The 20,107-nt window shown below is 37.4% G+C and overlaps 2 protein-coding genes and 1 long non-coding RNA gene across 3 annotated transcripts in view; 2 read left to right on the forward strand and 1 right to left on the reverse strand.

The window, feature by feature from the left end:
• The window catches only part of LOC119073020 (soluble guanylate cyclase 88E), a 47,974-nt gene extending 38,245 nt beyond the window's left edge, over positions 1–9,729 (forward strand). The window contains exons 6-13 of the mRNA XM_037178342.1: positions 7,017–7,155; positions 7,231–7,357; positions 7,519–7,723; positions 7,786–8,065; positions 8,164–8,700; positions 8,763–9,039; positions 9,113–9,328; positions 9,439–9,729. Of these exons, the coding sequence (XP_037034237.1) occupies positions 7,017–7,155; positions 7,231–7,357; positions 7,519–7,723; positions 7,786–8,065; positions 8,164–8,700; positions 8,763–9,039; positions 9,113–9,328; positions 9,439–9,583 (1,926 nt within the window). The 3' untranslated portion in view covers positions 9,584–9,729. The remainder of the gene's footprint in view (positions 1–7,016; positions 7,156–7,230; positions 7,358–7,518; positions 7,724–7,785; positions 8,066–8,163; positions 8,701–8,762; positions 9,040–9,112; positions 9,329–9,438) is intronic.
• LOC119073040 lies at positions 1,978–19,940 on the reverse strand. Its single transcript, XR_005086981.1, has 3 exons — positions 19,931–19,940; positions 3,222–3,224; positions 1,978–2,256 (listed from the first exon to the last, which is right to left on the reverse strand). It is a non-coding gene; the product is annotated as an uncharacterized LOC119073040 (long non-coding RNA).
• LOC119073031 (cytochrome P450 4C1-like) lies at positions 14,428–16,252 on the forward strand. The gene is made up of 2 exons (XM_037178350.1): positions 14,428–15,476; positions 15,537–16,252. Exons 1-2 carry the CDS (start codon positions 14,558–14,560, stop codon positions 16,115–16,117), a joined length of 1,500 nt encoding a protein of 499 aa, XP_037034245.1. The 5' UTR covers positions 14,428–14,557; the 3' UTR covers positions 16,118–16,252.
• Positions 19,941–20,107: the final 167 nt, after the last annotated feature.

Below are 20,107 nucleotides of genomic sequence, written 5' to 3' on the forward strand. Positions count from 1 at the left end.
ATTCGTTGTATGAGTTAAAACATACAATAACAAACAATCCTAAGCGATAGCTCACATATCAGGTATAGCCGATTTTTTTAAAATCTGTCGATTAATCTTGAACACACTCATTTGTCAAAATAATACGAAAATGAAAGCGTTAGAATCCGTTTTTAAAATGGTTATATCCTCCGATTGTGACATTAGACCATACCTGGGTGGTCTTTGCTTATAACTAAAGCCTGCAAATTTGACACTTGTCAATTCAGTGTTCATGCTAGTAGCAGTGCTGCGGCACACTGCATCAACTTCTATATCAATTCAAAGCAACGTAATAAGTGAACCAACGCTATCGGGAAACAAACACGACAAAGTAAAGTTAACCAGGCAGGTGCGCTGATTTGACTAGGTACCTGAATAATCTAGTAGCCCTATACATTCTGCGAATAAAATCTTTCAATTTATGTCAGTGTTCATTTGAGTTCATACAGTGTATTAGGTTCCTTATTTGACGTTTCGAAAATGAACCGCTACTGCCTGGTTTTTTTTACTCTGCCGTGGAAATAAAGCATCCAGAGATCAAACACCTAGGGTTATCGTGAAGGGGCACAGTCATAGTTTTGCATAGCACATTACATATGTGTAATTAGGAAAAGATAATGGCCCCTTAGGGAATTCGAAAGTGTTGGAATAGTTTGATCAAATACCGTGCCACTTCTTGTTGCATCGTTTCGTATTTATGTTTGCACATTTTCCAACGGTGTTCATCAAGTAAATTCATTTTTATTGCTGTCGATATAAGATATTCAACACAAGTAGTTCGTTTTTAAAAACTACCGACAATAAATTGTTTAGTATTACCGGTATAGTACGTATGTAATGAAATGCCAGCATCCATGTCAATCAGGGGTTAGTTTCATGAATTTTAATTCTGAAAAAATTCAAAATTTTCCGAATTTTTTACAATTAAAATTCCCAGAAATAGACTCTGACGTCAATGCACCAGCATTTAGACTGCAGTCGACGATGACTTGACAATTATCTAAGTTGCATGATGAACTTGTTTTTATAAGTGTAATTCGAATGTATACATTGTCCGATTGAGGTATCAGTAATTCACTTACTCAAATGTTCTGGTGCGTTGCTGACGTCAATGGTAAACTTTGTTTTTGCATTCTACATTTCTACACATATTGTCATTAATCATCTGATGGGAAATTATTTGAACAACAAAAAAGCGGTAACTTTCCCCAAACTTTTCGACTCAGCAAAACGTTTTATTTGTTCTCTCTCGAACTAATTAACGCTTTTCGTTGCTGTTGTTGAATGACGATCGTCATTATAATGATGGTTTCGTGAACAATTTATCATTTTTTGTTTATCAAATTGTTAAACAACGCTCTTGCCGGCGATTGTTATAGCGCCACAAAAAAAAAACTTCAGATTTAATTGGGCTGTAGGCTTCTGCCAACAATAGAAAATGGTCCCTTTCTGAAGACAATAAACGTTGTCTTTCTAAAACCTAAACAATCATCCAACTATAACTTTACAATGAACTTTTGTTTGAAAGTATTCAACCGTGTGAGAGAGCAATGACACTGCGGGTAGTGTAAAGTACATAAATCAGAAAAAAATAAATAAAATAGAAACGAGGTCGTTCGTCAAAAGTTACTTATTTTTTCAAGACTTCAAATAAAATAGATTCAGAGGTTTGTACATTATACAATAGGGGTCAACCCAAAGCTCACGTGATTTCGTAAACTAAGCTTGTAAGATGACGGTTCGTGTCATTTGTTCGTAAATAATAAGTCAATCCGGTGCGAGCACAGCACTGCTCCTAGCATGAACATAGAAAATGCTCGGAGGCTGCTGATGAAATCATAGTAGGCACTGAATAAGAATAAGTCAATCCGGTGCGACCACAGTCCTAGCATGAGCATATAAAATGCTCGGAGGCTGCTGATGAACTGAGATTCTTTTGTAAACAATCCTAAGCAGTAGATTTATCAGTTTGTGACGATCATTTAAGATCTCGAAACACAGATCTGTTGATCCTTTGTTTCCATTCCCGGTCATCATGTAAATCATGGTAGCCTTCCTGTTGCCGATAGGAACCTGTCTAAGATGTCAGGTCCTATTGCAGCAATTTCCGAAGGAACCACCTCGTAGTCTCCGAGCATCCTGCGTCTTAGTTGAAGAAATTTGGGGCAGTCACATATCAAGTGTGCACCCGTTTCTTCTTCTAGATCGCAGGAACATCTCTGAGTGTCCGAAAGCCTCAACTTATTCATGTGCCGATTCAGCCCGCAATGTCCCGTAATCGCTCCTACTACTCTTCTAATGCGATTTCGGCTAAGCAGTAGCTCTTAGCACCAAAGCTTCCATATTTGACACTTATCAATTCACTGTTCATGATAGGAACAGTGCTCTGAGTGCGTCCTTTTGATCATATTTGTAACATTTTTACGTTAATCAAATTCGTCAAATGCTGACGTAAATTGGTTGAATCGCTGGTCTGTAAAATTTGCAAGCAAGTCAACTTTATTCGAAAAATGAGAGGTATATGGAAGCGCTAAATGTTCGCGTAATAGTACGATACATTACATCCGTGGTTCCGTAGTGGAAATGGCGGTATTCCATTCTCTTACGTACTGTGCTTTACGTGATTAGGCAATGCAATGTAGGTAAATGCATATTTGATACAAGCGAAGCGCCATTTACATTGCCGTAACACGTATAACTTATATAATAGTTTCACAATTAACAGTTCATCAAACTTACGAACTGTATGAAATTGATGTTACGAAGTCTCCCCTAATTGTACCTAATTATACAACTGACGACTTTGGAGACCTATTGTCCTACAGTATTCTGTACACAGTTAAAATTGCGGGAAAGTCAAAAGTTTGTTGCTTTAATGAGCTTTTGAAGATTATTTTTCTGTCGTTTGGAACTTTAACTTAATATTAAGATGTTTATCACTCAGGCTATTCCTTCCTTAACACACACACACACACACAACGACAAGTTCTGCCACCAAGTTTTGTTTGTATAATGAATTCCGATTTTTTTTAATCGACAAAGTTACGAACTATGGTGATTTCAAATGAACCCAGTCGATTGTGCGGTTTGTTTGTTTTTTGTTTTAATAAAAACCAATGATATCAAATATATAAAAAAGTTTTATTGTTTTATTCAACGATAATAATGCCAAGAAAATACATCATGCATGGGTGATGGACAAGCTAAACGATATGGATGCGAAATAATATTTTCTTTATCTTTCTCGAATAAGCAAAGACGACAATTGAATGATGAACTTTGGATTATAATTCTGAACCAAATCTCAATCATCAATCAATCGATTCGACAAAAATCGAACGTACTGTGCGTGGATTTTCCATTTAAATATCATGAAAAATAGATTCCCCAATTGCCATAATTCAATTTTCATCAAAAAAAAAAAACAAGTAAAATTCTCAACTTATTTTCGTCGTTTTTCGTTATACAAGAACTTGATATTGTCAATGTGGCATGTATAAATATTCGTGAAAGGATACGACAAGTGACACCATACCATCTCATTAAAGTATTAATGTAATATTGTCGGTTTCATCCCATCGACAGTAAATGGGGGTCTTGCTAAGGGACACAACCATCGATGGATAGATGACACCATTTCCCCGCGGCGGGTTAGAAAATAAACTTTTTTTTTTATTTATTTTACAATGTTCCTTTAAGTTGTTAGTACGTAACTGTATAGCAGAAGTGGAAGCAATTCGTTCGTCAATCACAAATTTATGCACAAATTTTAAAATGACAATTAGTGGTATGGGGTTGGGAAGTCAGCCATAGAAGGAAGATAAAAAAAGGATTTTCTTTTCCAAGTTTTTCACAAATAATCAAGAGGAAAAACATTGCGTTCAATAGATGGATCATAAGTCCCTTTTAAAATATTTTATAAAATTTCAATTAAATAGTCCCTATTGAAAGGCTAAGTAAATTTAATCAACTAAGAGGCATACCCAGCTTATAACAAGACCGATCGTAAATAAATGTCTACCGACAATTGTCGACAAAACTTTTCGTGTATTACAGTCGGAGAAATATAGATTTTGGGGACTTTAAGAGTCATCATCGTTTTCATCGTTTTTCTGTATTCACTTATTTCGCATGTTTCAAGTGGCAATTGAGGGAATTAAAGAAACGATGACATCTCCGAAAATCCCGAAATCTATATTTCTCCGACTGTAAGACTTAAACTTTGGTACGTTCACATTGTTTGTAAATGTTAATTGTTGGCATTTACATTTATGCAAAACACAAATTGTATGACGAAAATGAAGTTTCACAGAGTTTCCTAACTTCAAAGAACTTATCATTTTCGATATGTTTTGAGTAATGAAAACAGTTTTCGTGATACTCATCCCCTCAGCAGAAGTTTTTTTTTAGAAAATTTTATATTCTTGTGATTCGAAAGTGCTCGATGTGTTGGTAGGTGTAGGTTTATTGAAGGGGTAACTGTAACACTACAACTATCATAATTAAAAGTAGGTCTACTCTCGATAAAATGTTTTTGTGCCTTCCGGTATACACACAAAGCTTCGAAAATGGATGAAGCGCGCTTTTGTTTATTTTCCCTTTCCCATGTGAAGCCTGAGTTCTTTGTGAATGACCCCTAATGTATATGATGATTTACATGACTGCGTCATTGTTTAATGTATAAGATAAATAGTTACCTTGGTTAAGATGTAAATAAAACAAATAGTGAGAATTGCTATAGGGTGTTCATTTTCTATTTCACGGAAGCCCACCTGTTACAGTTGGCAACTTTGAAGTAAGTGACACATTTCGTTTCAGATGTTTTTACGTCTTTAAACTATTTTACCACTGCCACTGAGGGGTAAACTACTTCGAAAAACGCTGTACCATGACTTTGTATGAAGCTGATTGTCAAGCTGAGCCAATGACTTTGACGTAAGTGTATTTATTTAGTGACTTTTCTGCGCTCTATACCATGACTGTATAAACAAGTACAAGCACTCTCGTTTGGATGAGTGGATCAGCTGAAATGTTTCACTTATTTCAAAGTCACCAACTGCATATATCCAGCAAAAAACAAACAGATTTTTGAAAGGACGTCCTATCCGAGCAGGTTTCGTTAAAAAATTTGTTTGAAAAGTAGACATTGGAAAGTCACATAGATGCGAACGTCTAAGAGAGTATCCTTAAGAAAATATTTTTTTTTGCTGCTTCTATAGTATCACTTAGGGATATTAGTGGCCAGTGGCGCTTCTTCATAGAGACCAATTAAACCATGGTCCAGGGCGCTGGGAAAATAGGGCGCTGGAATATGCGAACAGAAATTTCATATTTTGCACGAAAATTCATGTGATGTTGCTTCAATGCGCGGCCTTCCTATAATAACACTAACATCTTTCGTATACTGTATGAGGAAAGTTTACTTTATTTTTACTGAGGAAAAATGATGTAGAACACAGTTGAAAAAATACACCACACAAGAAACACTATAATGATAATAAGAATCGTCAAGACTCAAGACACTTTACTTGCTGTGCTGATCTAATGACACTTTTTGGATCATAATCTCTCGTAATCAATTACACACCTTCAAAGGAATTACTTGATCTTCTCACTCGCTGCAGATCTCCGGTCTTGGCTATCCGGTTTGTAAAATACAGTTTACTCACTGATTGTTTCCTTTCATTTATACTTTAAATTTTTCGTATTTCCAGTCAATTCCTTGTAATTCCATCAGTTGCTATCAATTCCTTCAATTTCTAGTATTTCTTTGAATTCTTATTAATTACCGGATGTTCCGGCAGCTACGAAACTGCAGTAATATCGACAGTTTTCGTTAAATTTTAAGGAAATCTTAGAAAATTATCGGAATAAAGAAAAGTAAAGAAAAATTTGAGAAAATTGTTTCTAAAAAGAAGACAGTGAATTGAATAGTAACAGAAAATATCGTCGAATTATTAGAAATTAATAGGAATTAAAGTGCATGCAGATCCGCCAAAACGAAATTAATACGGTAATTGAAAGAATTGAAAGGAAATAGAAAATGATTTGCCACCCCTTTGGCCAGAGGCTTTCCCCTCGTCTCTAGATCCATTTAACCTAATTTTTTTTATTATTTTCGCGCAGACAAATGTGAATCGACGAAGGGACAGGCTGTTCTAACAGCTGCAATTCAGCGAAAAAGCGAAACAAAGACGAAAATCGACGATTTGGAAAACCAGAAATCTCTAAAAAGAAGTCCCTAAAAAATAAGTTTTTGAACCATAATTGGAATTCCTAGTTTTTTCATGTATCTCAAAAAAAGTCCTACATGTCCTGCTGCAGGACACGAAGCATACATTTAGGCGTTTTTTAAATACTGGAATTTTAGTTTACTTTTGATGTTATCTATCCACCAGAATCCTTTTTCAAAAATGTACAACTTGAACTGCAATAACGACCACGAGTGTGTTAGCTTCAATAGGAAATAGATTTGTTTGTAGAAATTTGACCAGCTCTGAGAAAACTGAGCAGTTTATGCAAATTTCGTTAAATTTAACTGCTCACTTTTCTCAGAGCAGATCAAACGAATACATTTTTCAAAAAAGATTCTGATGAAAAGATATTAACAAAAATGAAATACACGTAAATTTTGGCTGCAATTTTAGCTAATGCTAAAAGACTGAATCAGATATGATCAACGGTAATGTTTGGTAAAAGCTTGCTGGTAGTCGAAAACGCACATGTCTCAATTTTTTACTCTAATCTTACAAATAAATTTTGACCTCTATAACTATATTTACAGTTGTTCGAAATAGAAATATCGAAATTTTATGAAATTATGCAGAAATAGTCTAGAAATAGCCAATATGATAGTACCGACTACATCTTTTATTAAAAGTCATTCTGTTGTCTATTCTTACCAAACTACCCTGTAGAGCCAACAAAAAATTTCAAAGATTAATATCCTTTCATCAAATCGATCTGACCGCATTCTGCTACTTACCTATTTTTAGATCTTAAACAGGACAAACAACATCTTTGAACTAGTCACAGTTGAACCAGTGTCACAGGATCATTTAAGCTCAGAAAATAAACTCGAACTTATCATCAAAGAAGAAGAAGCGGAAGAAGAAAAAAACTTAAGACTCAAAGGTAAGTGGCTGGACACATTTACATTTTGTGTCATCCGAAATGAAAATAATGTGGATTGATGTGCGTGCTCCCTAGGACAAATGATTTACATGGACAACTGGCGAATGCTGATGTTTTTGGGTACGCCTGTTATGCCCGATTTGACGGCGCTAATACATACTGGACTTTACATAAATGATTTGTCCATGCATGATTTCAGTAGGTAAGTCTTGTCGTAATCAGCATCGTCAGGCAAAAGTTAGGAAAAGGAATTTTGGGGTTTTGGCCGACAATTTGTTCGGTAGTTTAAACAAGAAGTTTCGTCTTGTCGCTGACTGATGCTTTTTAAATGAATCCGCAACTAATTATGGTTTCCTCCTCTAGAGACTTAATGTTAGCTGGCACCCAACAGTCCGTAGAATTAAAGTTAGCACTCGACCAGGAACAACAAAAATCAAAGAAACTGGAAGAGTCAATGAGGAAACTCGATGACGAAATGAGACGCACTGATGAATTACTGTATCAAATGATACCGAAGCAAGTGGCCGATCGGTTACGTCGCGGCGAGAATCCAATTGACACCTGCGAAGTACGTAATTCGCCTCTAACTGACCCGAATAGTTTTCCAGTTTGTTTGTCCCATTTCCGCAGATGTTCGACAATGTGTCGATTCTGTTCTCGGATGTGGTCACATTTACGGAGATCTGCAGTCGCATAACGCCAATGGAGGTAGTTTCAATGCTCAATGGAATGTACTCAATATTCGACAATTTAACGGAACGGAACAAAGTCTACAAAGTAGAAACGATCGGCGATGCGTACATGGTGGTATCGGGTGCGCCGGAAAAGGACATGAATCATGCGGAAAAAGTCTGTGATATGGCACTGGATATGGTGGAAGCGATAACGGATTTGAAGGATCCGTCCACAGGTTCGTTCTTTATGATTGATGTACTGTGTGCCACTCAATGTTAAAGGTCCATCATTAATGTGGTTCTGTGGTCCACTAAACCGTTTTCTGTTTAACAGGCACACATCTTCGGATACGTGTCGGAGTACATTCTGGTGCCGTTGTAGCTGGTATAGTAGGACTAAAAATGCCTCGGTATTGTCTGTTTGGCGATTCGGTCAACACTGCATCGCGCATGGAAAGTACAAGTACGGCCATGAAGATTCATGTGTCACAAACGACCAGAGACTTGTTGAGCGAAAGTTATAAATTAGCAGAACGTGGAGAAATTGAAGTGAAGGGAAAGGGAACTATGAAAACTTACTGGCTGGAAGATCGAGAATTCCGTTCCAAATTAATAATGCCGGCAATAAAGCAACAAGTGGAATCGCAAGCCATTGCCATTGTAGCGACTGACGCAAGGAAGGCATCATTTCAAGACAAACGGAACAGCATATCGTTCGGGTCGAGTAGAAAAGGATCAGGAACTGTTGCAGCGATGTCACCAAATACGGCTGACGATCGTCGAATCTATTCGCCGGTTACATTCGATGATGTAGCCCAGAAAAGCTTCGCTAATTCACCCGTTCGATCGCTTTACAGTGCCAGGGGCCGAGGTAATTGTTTTCCTTTTCTCTACCATTTGTGACTCTCGTGAATATTCGTTTTTCATTTTAAGATTCCCGATCAAATTCGACGGGACATGTTATGATGTACACTCCAAGCGATTTGTTCGGTTCGCTCGTCAGTGATACGGAGCATTTATTCGACGAAATACAGAGCCATCGAGCATCATCGGCTAAAAATGTGCACGGATCTCCAACTCCATCACTGTCGATGAGCCCACCGCCCGAATTGCCCGGTAGATCAACACGCACATCATTCGACGAAAAAGTCACGAGTCATCATGCTAAGAATACACTGATGACCGCATCTAATTCCAAAACAACGGAAAGGTTGAATTTGTTACAACAATTTTCCAAATGCATCCGCCACCACCCAACCAGAAACAATTTATTTCATTTACAGTAAGCCATCGGTGCATTCGGCGTTGGAATTGAAAAAGACTCTGTTGCTGTCGGAAAAGAAAGCGAAACAGGCAAAGACATTCGAACAATTAGACCAAATGATGGAGGAAATATTGGAGAATGACATACCGGGCATGTGTACATTCAACTTTGGCATATCGCCGAAAATGCCACCTAATTCATTGTCTGATGGGAACATTGCGATGCGATCTAATGTGTAAGTAAAGAGAATTAAGTTTCACTACTGCGAAACGACTGGATGAAGTGACAATCGTTCATTTGAATCAATCCGTCCAATTTGTTGACCCGATTTTTACAACTTCACAGAAATGGAGCACAGAAACACATACCAAATAGTCAAAGTTTTACAAGCACCAGAGAGCATCATTGTTGCGCTGGTGCTACAGCTACTATCCATCATGCAAATGGTAGACATCACCGCATTCATTCGAATGCCTGCAATTTACTGTAGGTCGTCAATTTGTTAATGGCATCAACAATGAAAAAAATGTCAATTTGATTGTTGCATCACTAATAATCTCATCGTAGAAAAATCTAAAAAAATTATTTATTGTAATTCTGGGTGTGTGTATACGTGTGAATTATAGAAAAACTGATGGTGTGTCGTAATTTCGATTTTTTAAGCAATTCTCTTTGGAAGGTCCTTGATTGGTACTTTGTATTTTGCCCATCCACCGGCAACTATTTTTTGGGTAACATTTTTCCAATTTTATCAAACTTTTCCCCAGATATTCCGAACTTTCCATATTTCTGCAAAAACTTTAGAAGAACTTTAGGAGAAATATTTTGTCGAATTTTTCTACATTTTTTCAGATCGTCCAGTTTTTTGAAAAGTTAAGGAAAATGTAGTGAAACGTTTTCACAAAAATAGTCTCAGGTTAATTGACTTACGTAATTGATTCGAATTTTGTATTTTGTTTTCCATTTCTTTAAACAATTTTCCTAAATTTTCACGCATTTCCTCGAAAATTTCCTATTTTGCCGCGCGTGTGGAAATTCACGCTATCCGCGGTATCCTGGATACCGGGAAGTTTTCAGAAAAATTCTTTTTCATGCTTCGGGGCCGAAAATGAGGGCAATTTTTCGAATTTTCTCGGGTTTCCGGCCCTCTGCATGAAAACTCACATGTGCACCTGTTTGGGACGGTTGATTTAAGACACTTTCGCTTGTAGACCTCACTTCGTTCGGGCTACAACAAGCGAAATTGCCTAAAAACAATCGTCCAAAACAGATACACAAATAACTATTTTTTGATACCAACATTGAAAAATGATACTTTCGCCCCGCATATGAAGGGCGAAAGTAAAAAAAATGCATCCCACGGGGAGAAAGTACTTAACGAAGAGCGAACGCAACTGAACGAACAGCGAAAGTGACTGATGTCACAGAAAATGAGAGAAATGAGTCGAGTTGTCAACAAAATCCGCTCATATTATGCAGAATACTTTGTTCAAAATTGTAAAACACTGTGCGCCAGTGTTCTTATTGAAATTAGCATACAAAGTTGATACTTTTTGTTACTGAATGATTTGTTAGTTATATCTTAATTTTTGTGTGTGTTATTGTTGTGATGGCTAAATTATTAAATTTTTCATATACCATGGACCCCCGCATTTTCTGGCTAAATGCCTTTTTTTTCAACATTTTGTTGCGATGTTTGCGATACGTATCAATTTTCAATGTTGGTATCAAAAAAAATAGTATGAACGACTCGGGGCAAAAGTAAAAAAATTCAACCTGTGCGATTAGAGCCCTTGCCTTCGGCGCGGGCTCCAACTCTCGCACACGGTTGAATTTTTTTACTTTCGCCCCTTGTCATTCAATGTACTATAGATACCGGGAAATCGAAAAAATCTTGAAAAATATGTAGCGAAATAGTTATTTATCTACCAAGGTAGGTATGAAGGTATTTTTTCGCACTAGATGTCGATTGTCGACCCGAGGCGAAGCCGAGGTCGACAAGACGTCGTGTGCGAAAAAATACCGGCATACCTACCGTGGTAGATACAACGTTTTCCGCAATTTCGGGCCATAATCACCTTTCCAAAGCAAAACATGTCCTACATTTTGTTCCAAAATTCTTGTGTATACAGAAATTCATTTGAACGATCAAGAAGGCTGCATTATAATACACATTGCAATGTGATGTAAAGAGACGCTTTGAATGAAATCGAGTAGTCAATGCTTAGTATATACGCTTCAACAATACGTTCGGTATAATTGTGTGACTCTATAGCCGAATGGCTATAGTCGCTGCTTTGTGCTGAAAAACCTTTTGGTGTCGGGGGTTCGATTTCTGGTCAATGCAAGATTTTTATTTATAAAAATTTAGCCTTCGTTGAAGGTAATAGATTCTTTAGCGTGCGAAAAAAAAGTTGATATCGCACTGCGTGCGAAAAAAAGTTCATGTTGCGCTGTGTCCGGGAATACAGTGAAATAAATACCTTCAAAACGACATTAAAAACGTTTTGATTATGGACCGGAATTGCGAAAAATCAAATTTACGATTTTAGATACCGGGAAATTTGACTCGTATTCCGGGAAGAAAACAAAATTTCCACACACGTTTTGCCGAGGCTTTTGGAAAAATATGGGAAATTGGAAAATCTTGGGAACGTTTTAGAAAAATTGGAAAAATGCAATCCCAAAATAGTCGCTGGTGGTGCTTGGACTGCAACGTCGAAGCTTTACTTCAATGACGACTTCTTCTGTGTTTACACACCTTGGCTTCGCCTCGGATCCGTAGATTTCACACAAGAAGTACCATTGTCATCATTTGTCCCATTGGTAAGTATAATAAACTCTTAATGAACTCCGAGGTCTAAGGTAAGTAGAAGACGAGATGATACATAGAAAGATGCTATTTGGAAACTAACGTTCAAATGTAATAGATTTTTACGAAATGTTTGATAGTATATGTTTGCTATCCTAATTAAGTGGGCAAATTGGACTATCACCAGCGTTAACCCTTCATGTATTGGTGTAACATTCTACGTAAAATCATTTTTGTTATCGACAGCCTTAGACTAACCATACATATCATACATACATAGACTGGTATTTCGTACGATAAAATGTGGTTCCGACACCAGTTTGTATAACTTTAAAAGTCATATCGTCAAAACTTCAGGTGATTTTATTAACTTTGGGAACAAGTGATCTCTGATTTTATTGAGTGATAGCTCATTTGATTCGTCGTTCAATTCTAGCGAACACGTATCTGCCATTTTATTCAAACAAAATTTACTTTCTGTGAAAAATATTCAAAAGTGAGGACATGTCAGAGTGTTCCGAAAACAGTTTTTCGGCAATAACTCCAGAAAAATTTATTTTAAATTACTGTAATGTTGTACGAATGTCGGCCTTGGAAAGACCTAAAGGTAGAATATACGCACTGGCTGGTGCGAGTAGATCGAGTAGATCCACGAGAGTTATGTCTAAAAATATTGTGAATTTTCGGACAGTTCGACCTCCCTGCAGCATCGATGTTCTGCGGAACTGAGTATGGGTGCTGTAGCTGGCCTCACCGACTATCGTCCCATATATAAATGAGCCCAGTACTTTTGTGATGCAAGCCTACAGAAGTCTTGGAAAAAAGTTGGTGCCAAAAAACCAATTTTTTCCTTGTTTCTGTGGCTCTACAGCTCTACGGCTCTATCGTCCACTATTCTTTAACCTTATCAATAGAAAAACGTTTCATGTCGCGAACATATCAGATCAAGTGTTGGCGTATAGCACATGATCTCAGGACTTCATATCAGTATTTAGTTTTTCAACCGGACCAATAAATAGTACGAGATGGAAGTTTGGAAAAACGATATGATCCAGTGAGAGCAAATGGTTTTCCAAACTCCCATCCCGTAGCAAATATTGGTCCGATTGAAAAACTAATTACTGTTCGCTAGGATTGAACGATGAATCGAATGAGCTATCACTCAATAAAATCGGAGAACGCTTGTTCCCCAATCGCCTGATGTCTTGGCGATATGACTCTTAAGCTACACATTTCGTACAATTTTACATAGAGTTTTTCACATTTAATTTTGTTAGGCTAAATTGCCTGCAAAAGTAGGAAAAAAGCAAACATTACATATTTCATGTCTGGAGTCCTGACTCTGGACCACAAATTTTACGTAATTTTGTTCGTAATTTCCCTGTCTAGGTGTGTCTAGTCTAAGTCGACAGCAACGAGAAAAATATCGAGATCTAGCTAAAGGTCGTCTTATTTAACAAAACAAACGTTAAATCAAATGAAGTAAAAGATTTAGTTTTCAGTCTATCGAATATACTTAGACCGAGGGGTCCCGCAAATGAATTAATAGATTCGATAATTGATTGATAAAATCTGTCGATTAGATTTGAGTATACGAAAGCGCACACTCTCAGTGCGGCATAAAAAACGATTAGTACGTATGTACCCGCTTTATGATTCCCATTCGTCAAAATCCTTCCCGTGCGAAAATGATCTTTTACATGCAAGCCTTTTTCTGTTAAATTTTTTTCTAATTTTCCTATGTGGAAATTAACTTTTGCATGAGACAAGGTAGTAAGCCAGAACACAGTGTATTCATTTACTTCGGAAAGAAGATACCCCTGTGTTTTCGAACAACTTGCTTCGGAAATTAATTTTCGACAAGTGCTTCGACTCTACACATGACGAAATAGCTATTTTGCTAACTAGTTAGTAAGTGGGATTGTTTTGCACAATAGATGTGAGATGAGTGGGTTTTTTCAAACGACAATTTACAGGTACCGAAGCTTGTTGCTTCAAAACAGCTTGAGTTTGTTTATTAATTATTACAACATTGGTTCATTAGTACATCATGTAATGATTTACTTTCGCATCCTCCAATGTGACCTATTGTTGGGGTGCAAGTACGGTATCAAATCTGTTGGCAGACTCGAAAATTTTATTGCTTTGCCGTCTGTAAATAGTCAACATCAAAGGTGTCCAATGAACTCACCAATTCTTGGCACAGGCAATGATGATGCTCATGAGCTGTTCGGACCTGAATACTATGAAATTCGTAATTTCGTTTTCGGTTTTTCTCAAAAAATTCTGAAGTGGTTTCGGTTAATGATGTGCAGCTTTCAATGCATTTAATAGTAGTATTTATAGATCTTTTCGCTTGACATTGCAGTAACTGGTTTGCACGTTCACAGAAGATAAACCCACCATTTACTGAAATACCTACAATTTCTGTAAATTGATGACATATTCTGGTATTTCAATGTTTTTGTTTCCTATATACCCGAGTGTGCATATCAAACCAACTATTTTAACGATTAGCAAGCAGTGTAAACGTCGTTTCCGTTCAGTAATGTTGCTTTAATTCTGATCGAAATTGTTAAAAAGTTTTTGTCGCCGTTTCCGTCGGGCCATTTCTGTAAATTCTCTTCGGAGAATCGTATACCAGAACGGATCATGACCAGTACGGGCGTCCTTGCTGTAGCCCTTGTAGCGTTATTGTGTGCACTTTTAATGATTTGGTACAGAAAACGCGCGAAAAGAAATAATCAAATCAACCGAATACCCGGATTCAAATCCTACCCTCTGATCGGTACCACTCACATGTACTTCGGTAAAAGTCGAACTGAAATTTACGATGTATTACGCAACGAAGCCGCCCAGTTTCCGTACATATCCCGAGTTTGGATCGGTCCCCTTCCGGAAGTGTGCATACGCAAGGCCGAGTATGTGGAAAAGTTGATCGGATCGACGAAAAATATGGAAAAATCTTTTGGCTATAAATTTATTCGTTACTGGCTGGGAGACGGACTACTTATATCGAGCGGGAAGAAATGGCAAAAGCATCGGAAAATCATAACGCCCACATTCCACTTCAGTATTTTGGAAACGTTTTTCGACATTTTCTCGGATAAGTCGAGAATTCTTGTAGAGCAACTGAACGAACACTGTGGAACAGGCGTACCATTCGATATCTACACGTATGTGACGAAAGCCGCTCTGGATATTATTGGTGAGGCAGCTATGGGAGTTTCGCTCCGAGCACAGGAAAAAGGCAAAAATTATTATGTCAACGCGGTGTACGAAGCAGCACAATTAATCATGGCAAGAGTAGTGCGACCGTGGCTGCATCTAGACTTCATTTACAAGCGCACAGAATCTGGCAGAAAGTTTCATGATTGTTTGCAGACCCTGCACGGATATTCAAGTGATGTGGTTGCATTGCGTAAAACGACCAGACAACGAGCCTCTCAAACGAACAATGGAGGAAAGCGGCGACTCGCATTCCTAGACTTATTGCTCGAGGCTAATGAAAATGGCAATCAACTTTCCGACAAGGAAATACGGGAAGAGGTTGACACGTTTATGTTTGAGGGTAAGTGTCATTTACTGACCCATTGATCTATTACCCTTCTACAATCTGAAATAATTCCAGGTCATGACACTACCACAGCTGGAATCTCTTGGACGATCTATCTGCTCGGATTGCATCCCGAAATTCAGAACAAAGTATGCGCCGAATTGGACACAATATTTAATGGATCCAATCGAAAGGTCACGCTATCCGATACGCGGGAGATGAAATATCTGGAACGGGTTATCAAAGAGGCAATGAGGCTGTTTCCGCCAGTACCAATAATTGGTCGAAAAATCAGCGAAGACATTCAACTGGGTGACTACTACATACCCGAAGGATGTATGATCAAAATCGATCTGTTCAATTTGCATCGAGATCCACGCTACTTTGCTGATCCGGAAAAATTCGATCCAGACCGTTTTCTACCCGAATGTGCCGCGAATCGACATCCGTACGCTTACATTCCATTCTCGGCAGGACCCAGAAATTGCGTGGGACAGAAATTTGCCTCCTACGAACAGAAGGTAGTTCTGTCGACAATGTTGAGAAACTTTAAAATTTGCTCCGTCGATGGTCGGAATGAGGTGAAAATGATTAATGAATTGGTGTTGCGACCGATTGGCGGTATAAATGTAACACTGGAGAGGCGATCGGCTTAATAAAGCACCGCGATTTTCAATTCCTGTATGTTTTAGTCGCTGGAAAGCCAGCGGTTAGAAATTATAGTTTTTCCCCTAAACAAATGTTCTCTCGTCATTAGCTTTGAGATTGAATTTTGAAATAAAAGTTAAATAAAATCCAAAGAAATTCTGATTAATTCTGCTAAATGAACGATTCACAAAATTGTTAGCAACGCTCGGAACAGTTCCGGTTTGACATGACCTGAACCATAAAAACCTGATTTAAATCAGTCAAGATTCAGTTCAAGAACTAAATCACGTCGACCTGAACCTGCTTGGAGCTGTTCAATACTTGAACTAAAGCATATTATTTGTAGCGGACTGGTTTTAGTTCCTGCTATTGCATAGTCATTGTTCACAACCCTCTTATTTTCCGTTAGTAATGAACAATGAACAGAAATTCCAGAAGTTACCCATTCGGCAACAAAGCTGTGGGTAAAACATATATTGTCTTGGAATTAGATCTTCAGAGACTTAAAAGAGTCGTAATGCCATCCGTGTAGAAATATATGTTTTCCGAAAAGAAAGTTTTTTATTCGAATTTTGTTTGGAAATTTACCAAGAAATATGAAAATTCGTGAAATTGACCTACATTTAATACCTATTTTCTACAAAAACCTTCAAAAATACTGGTTTAGTGGTTATTAAACAATTCTAATTCATTTGTAACCGATATTCACTCATTTTAACACAAATCGTCGAACAAAATTATCGAAAAATTTGCATGGAATTTTCTTTGAATGAGCCATTTTTCAGCGTGTAAGCAAATTATCGACAAGCGAGAATAGTAGATTACATTGGATGCTGCGGAGGTAGTTCATTACATGAGGGATCAATTTTGTGATACGAGCCGAACTCACAAGTGTGGTTATAAGCAACTCGCTTTGGAAACGGTTATTTTGACTCGTGTAGTTGCATACCTCGCCTTCGGCTCGGATATGCAAACTCTACACTTGTCAAAATAACCGTTTCCAAAGCGAGTTGCTTAAAACCACACGAGTGAGTTCGCGAGTTCACAAAATTGATTCCGAGTGCAATGAACTACCGAGCAGCATCCAATGTATGCTGTTTTATTGCCTATCCACCCGGAATATTGTTGTTACGAGTACATTTTCCCACCCAAGGACCTGAGACTTCAAAACCAAAAGTGTTCCTAGAACACTGTTCCAGTAGACAACTGGCAGACTCTTGAATATCAAAAGATTATTCTAAATTAATGTATAATTTCACAACATTTATGTCGCGCTATTTCATTCACTGCCAGACTAATACTAAACATAAGTACTACCGATACAACAAAACCAACAAATAGTACATTACTATGCAAGGGAAGTAAAGTGATATCTCGTATCCAGATGAGTAAAAGTAACCGAGGGCTTTAGCCCGAGGTACATTTACTCATCGTGATACGAGATATCACTTTATTTTCCGTGTGTAGTACGACGTTTTACTATGCGAGTGATGTAAAGGCTATTGCCTATACATGTAATAGCCTTATTACATGCACCAGCATAGTAAAATATCTGTTGTTGCATTGAAACGTTTAAAAACGAATCTAGTCTGCTGATGAAATCGGCTCACACTTCTTCATTATATTAATCCCGAAAGCATCACTGGCAACACTACTGTTTTGGTGACATGTTGACAAACTACTTCGACTGTTTTGTTTTTGTGAAGTGCTAGATTAATATTTTGCGTAATATTTCTCGATTTTGGTGGTGTTTCAATAAATTTTGCGGTGAAGTGAAGTGAATAGATGATAATACACTAAAAGTGTTAGGTGTTTTTGAAAATAAGTGTAAAATGCAAAAATAAAATTGTGCGGTCATTGGTGTTCGTCGAAACTGAATAAATTGAAATTATGGCTATAGACAAAATGGCCGTCACTTTTATTTTTGTGTTTTTCTTTTTTTTTCGAAAGTTTTTAATGAATTTGTTTAGATTGGTGTGCACTTAATTCAAGTGACAAAGTTTGTGATATCAAAACTAAAATAACATCGCAAGTATTGTTTCCATTTCAGTGTTAAAGAATATTTCATGTGATACATTTTTACTGACAAGTAATGAAAATCTGCTGGTATGTAATGAAAATCTCCTGATATGTAATGAATTTTACTATGCTGGTGCATGTAATAAGGCTATTACATGTATAGGCAATAACCTTTACATCACTCGCATAGTAAAACGTCGTACTACACACGGAAAATAAAGTGATATCTCGTATCACGATGAGTAAAAGTACCTCGGGCTGCCGCCCTCGGATACTTTTTCTCATCTGGATACGAGATATCACTTTACTTCCCTTGCATAGTAATGTACTAATTCATATGAATATTCCTTCACTTGTGATGTAATGAAAAATTTCCCATATGTAACGACCGCTTTCCGCGGGTGGGAAATGTACGTGTAACAACAATATTCCGGGTGGATAGGCAATCAAAATTTTTGTTTCTGAAAAATGTTATGGCATGCTGCTTATAAAATGTTCAGGATAGTCCAAAGATGTTTTTAAGCCACTTTCCTCAAAAATTTGGAGATACGGACTTTCGATATGGCGGTACAAAGTCAGAACTTGCTTTCGCTGAGGTCGATTTTTCCATGAAATTTTGACTTAAATAAAAAAATAAAAAAATATTTTTTCTGTTTTTAACTTGTTTTGGATACTTTGGGGTATGTAGAATGAGGTAAAAATAAATTTTCACGAAAAATTTTCGAAACTCAGGTTTTGGTGGAAGGTGGAACAACGAAAAAATGCTTGCACTTAACCTCAATTTTTTCACATTTTATCGATATTCTTGGAAAATTGAAATGGGATTTTTTGAAATGCACAGCAACAATACGTTGGCGCACATAAAATTGCGCATGGATTCAGTGGCAAATGAGAGCGGGTTGGATGTGTCGTTTGCTGAACGACAATTATTATAATCAAACAAATTTATTTAGTTTAAGCAAAAAAGTATAATCATCCTTATCATTATCATTATTGACAATTCATTTGTTTTGTTGATCCTTCTTGTATCGGTCTATTGGAGGCCGACCCTTGATTTGGCGCAACTGCTCTCCATATGTCGGCCGTTTCTCTTGTTGTGGGTTTTTTGGGGTTGAGGATAACCCCACAGTGTTTTTAAAGGTGTCATACGATTTATCCATTTTCCTGAAAGAATTTATTATTAAAGCGTTACGAAAATATCTAAAGGTTTAGCTTATTTTAATTAAGTCAGTGAAAGCAATTCACGCCGTAAGTGTGCCTAAAATTTGAATTTTAAGTGAACGATTCGATGAAAAAGTGAACCGAAAAATACATTTCAACGCTTCAAATGACGCCGTAAGTGCGGTCAAAATTCGGAATGGAAAGTGCGGAGGTCTTTTAACGGAGCGTCATTTTCATACAATGAAACGTTGAAATGTATTTTTCGGTTCACTTTTTCATCGAATCGTTCTCTTAAAATTGAAATTTTAGGCACACTTACGGCGTGAATTTGTGTAAAATGTTGAGGAGAAACTGTCTTAGAAGTATTTTACACAAATGCGTATGGCAATCGATAAAGCTCTAAAAAAGATTCAAACCTAGCAATATCTGCCTCTTATTCTATAAAAACAACGCAGATATCAACATCAAAAAATATCAAAATATCGGATTCGACCGCTCTTTTATGCAGCGTTATACCACTAAACGCGTGGAGTGGAATCAATACTATTGCCAATACCCTCTCTAGCAACCAAACTTCGTTTTGATGCAGTCAAAATAGAGGTGTGCGCCGATCTTAAAATAGTCGGCGGCGGTGCGCCGACTGGTAAGGAATCGGCGGCGGCGCGCCGGGAGAAATTTATAGTCGGCGGCGGTGCGCCGATCGGCGCGCCGATAAATTTACAAAAAAATCTAAATTTTTCGAAAATAATGCAAAAACACTGAATTCTTACTGTCTTGCGATCTGAAGTATCAACCACTTATACAAGGGGAATCAACTA

Source organism: Bradysia coprophila, chromosome II (genome assembly GCF_014529535.1).
Source record: "Bradysia coprophila strain Holo2 chromosome II, BU_Bcop_v1, whole genome shotgun sequence".
In the NCBI taxonomy this organism is placed as follows: Eukaryota; Metazoa; Arthropoda; class Insecta; order Diptera; family Sciaridae; genus Bradysia; species Bradysia coprophila.

What these genes read in the sequence shown, in the direction of transcription:
- LOC119073031 (XM_037178350.1), top strand. Translation starts at nt 14,558, where the DNA reads ATGACCAGTACGGGCGTCCTTGCTGTAGCCCTTGTAGCGTTATTGTGT. An exon ending in TGACACGTTTATGTTTGAGG is followed by an intron (nt 15,477 to 15,536) that starts GTAAGTGTCATT and finishes AAATAATTCCAG; the next exon opens with GTCATGACACTACCACAGCT.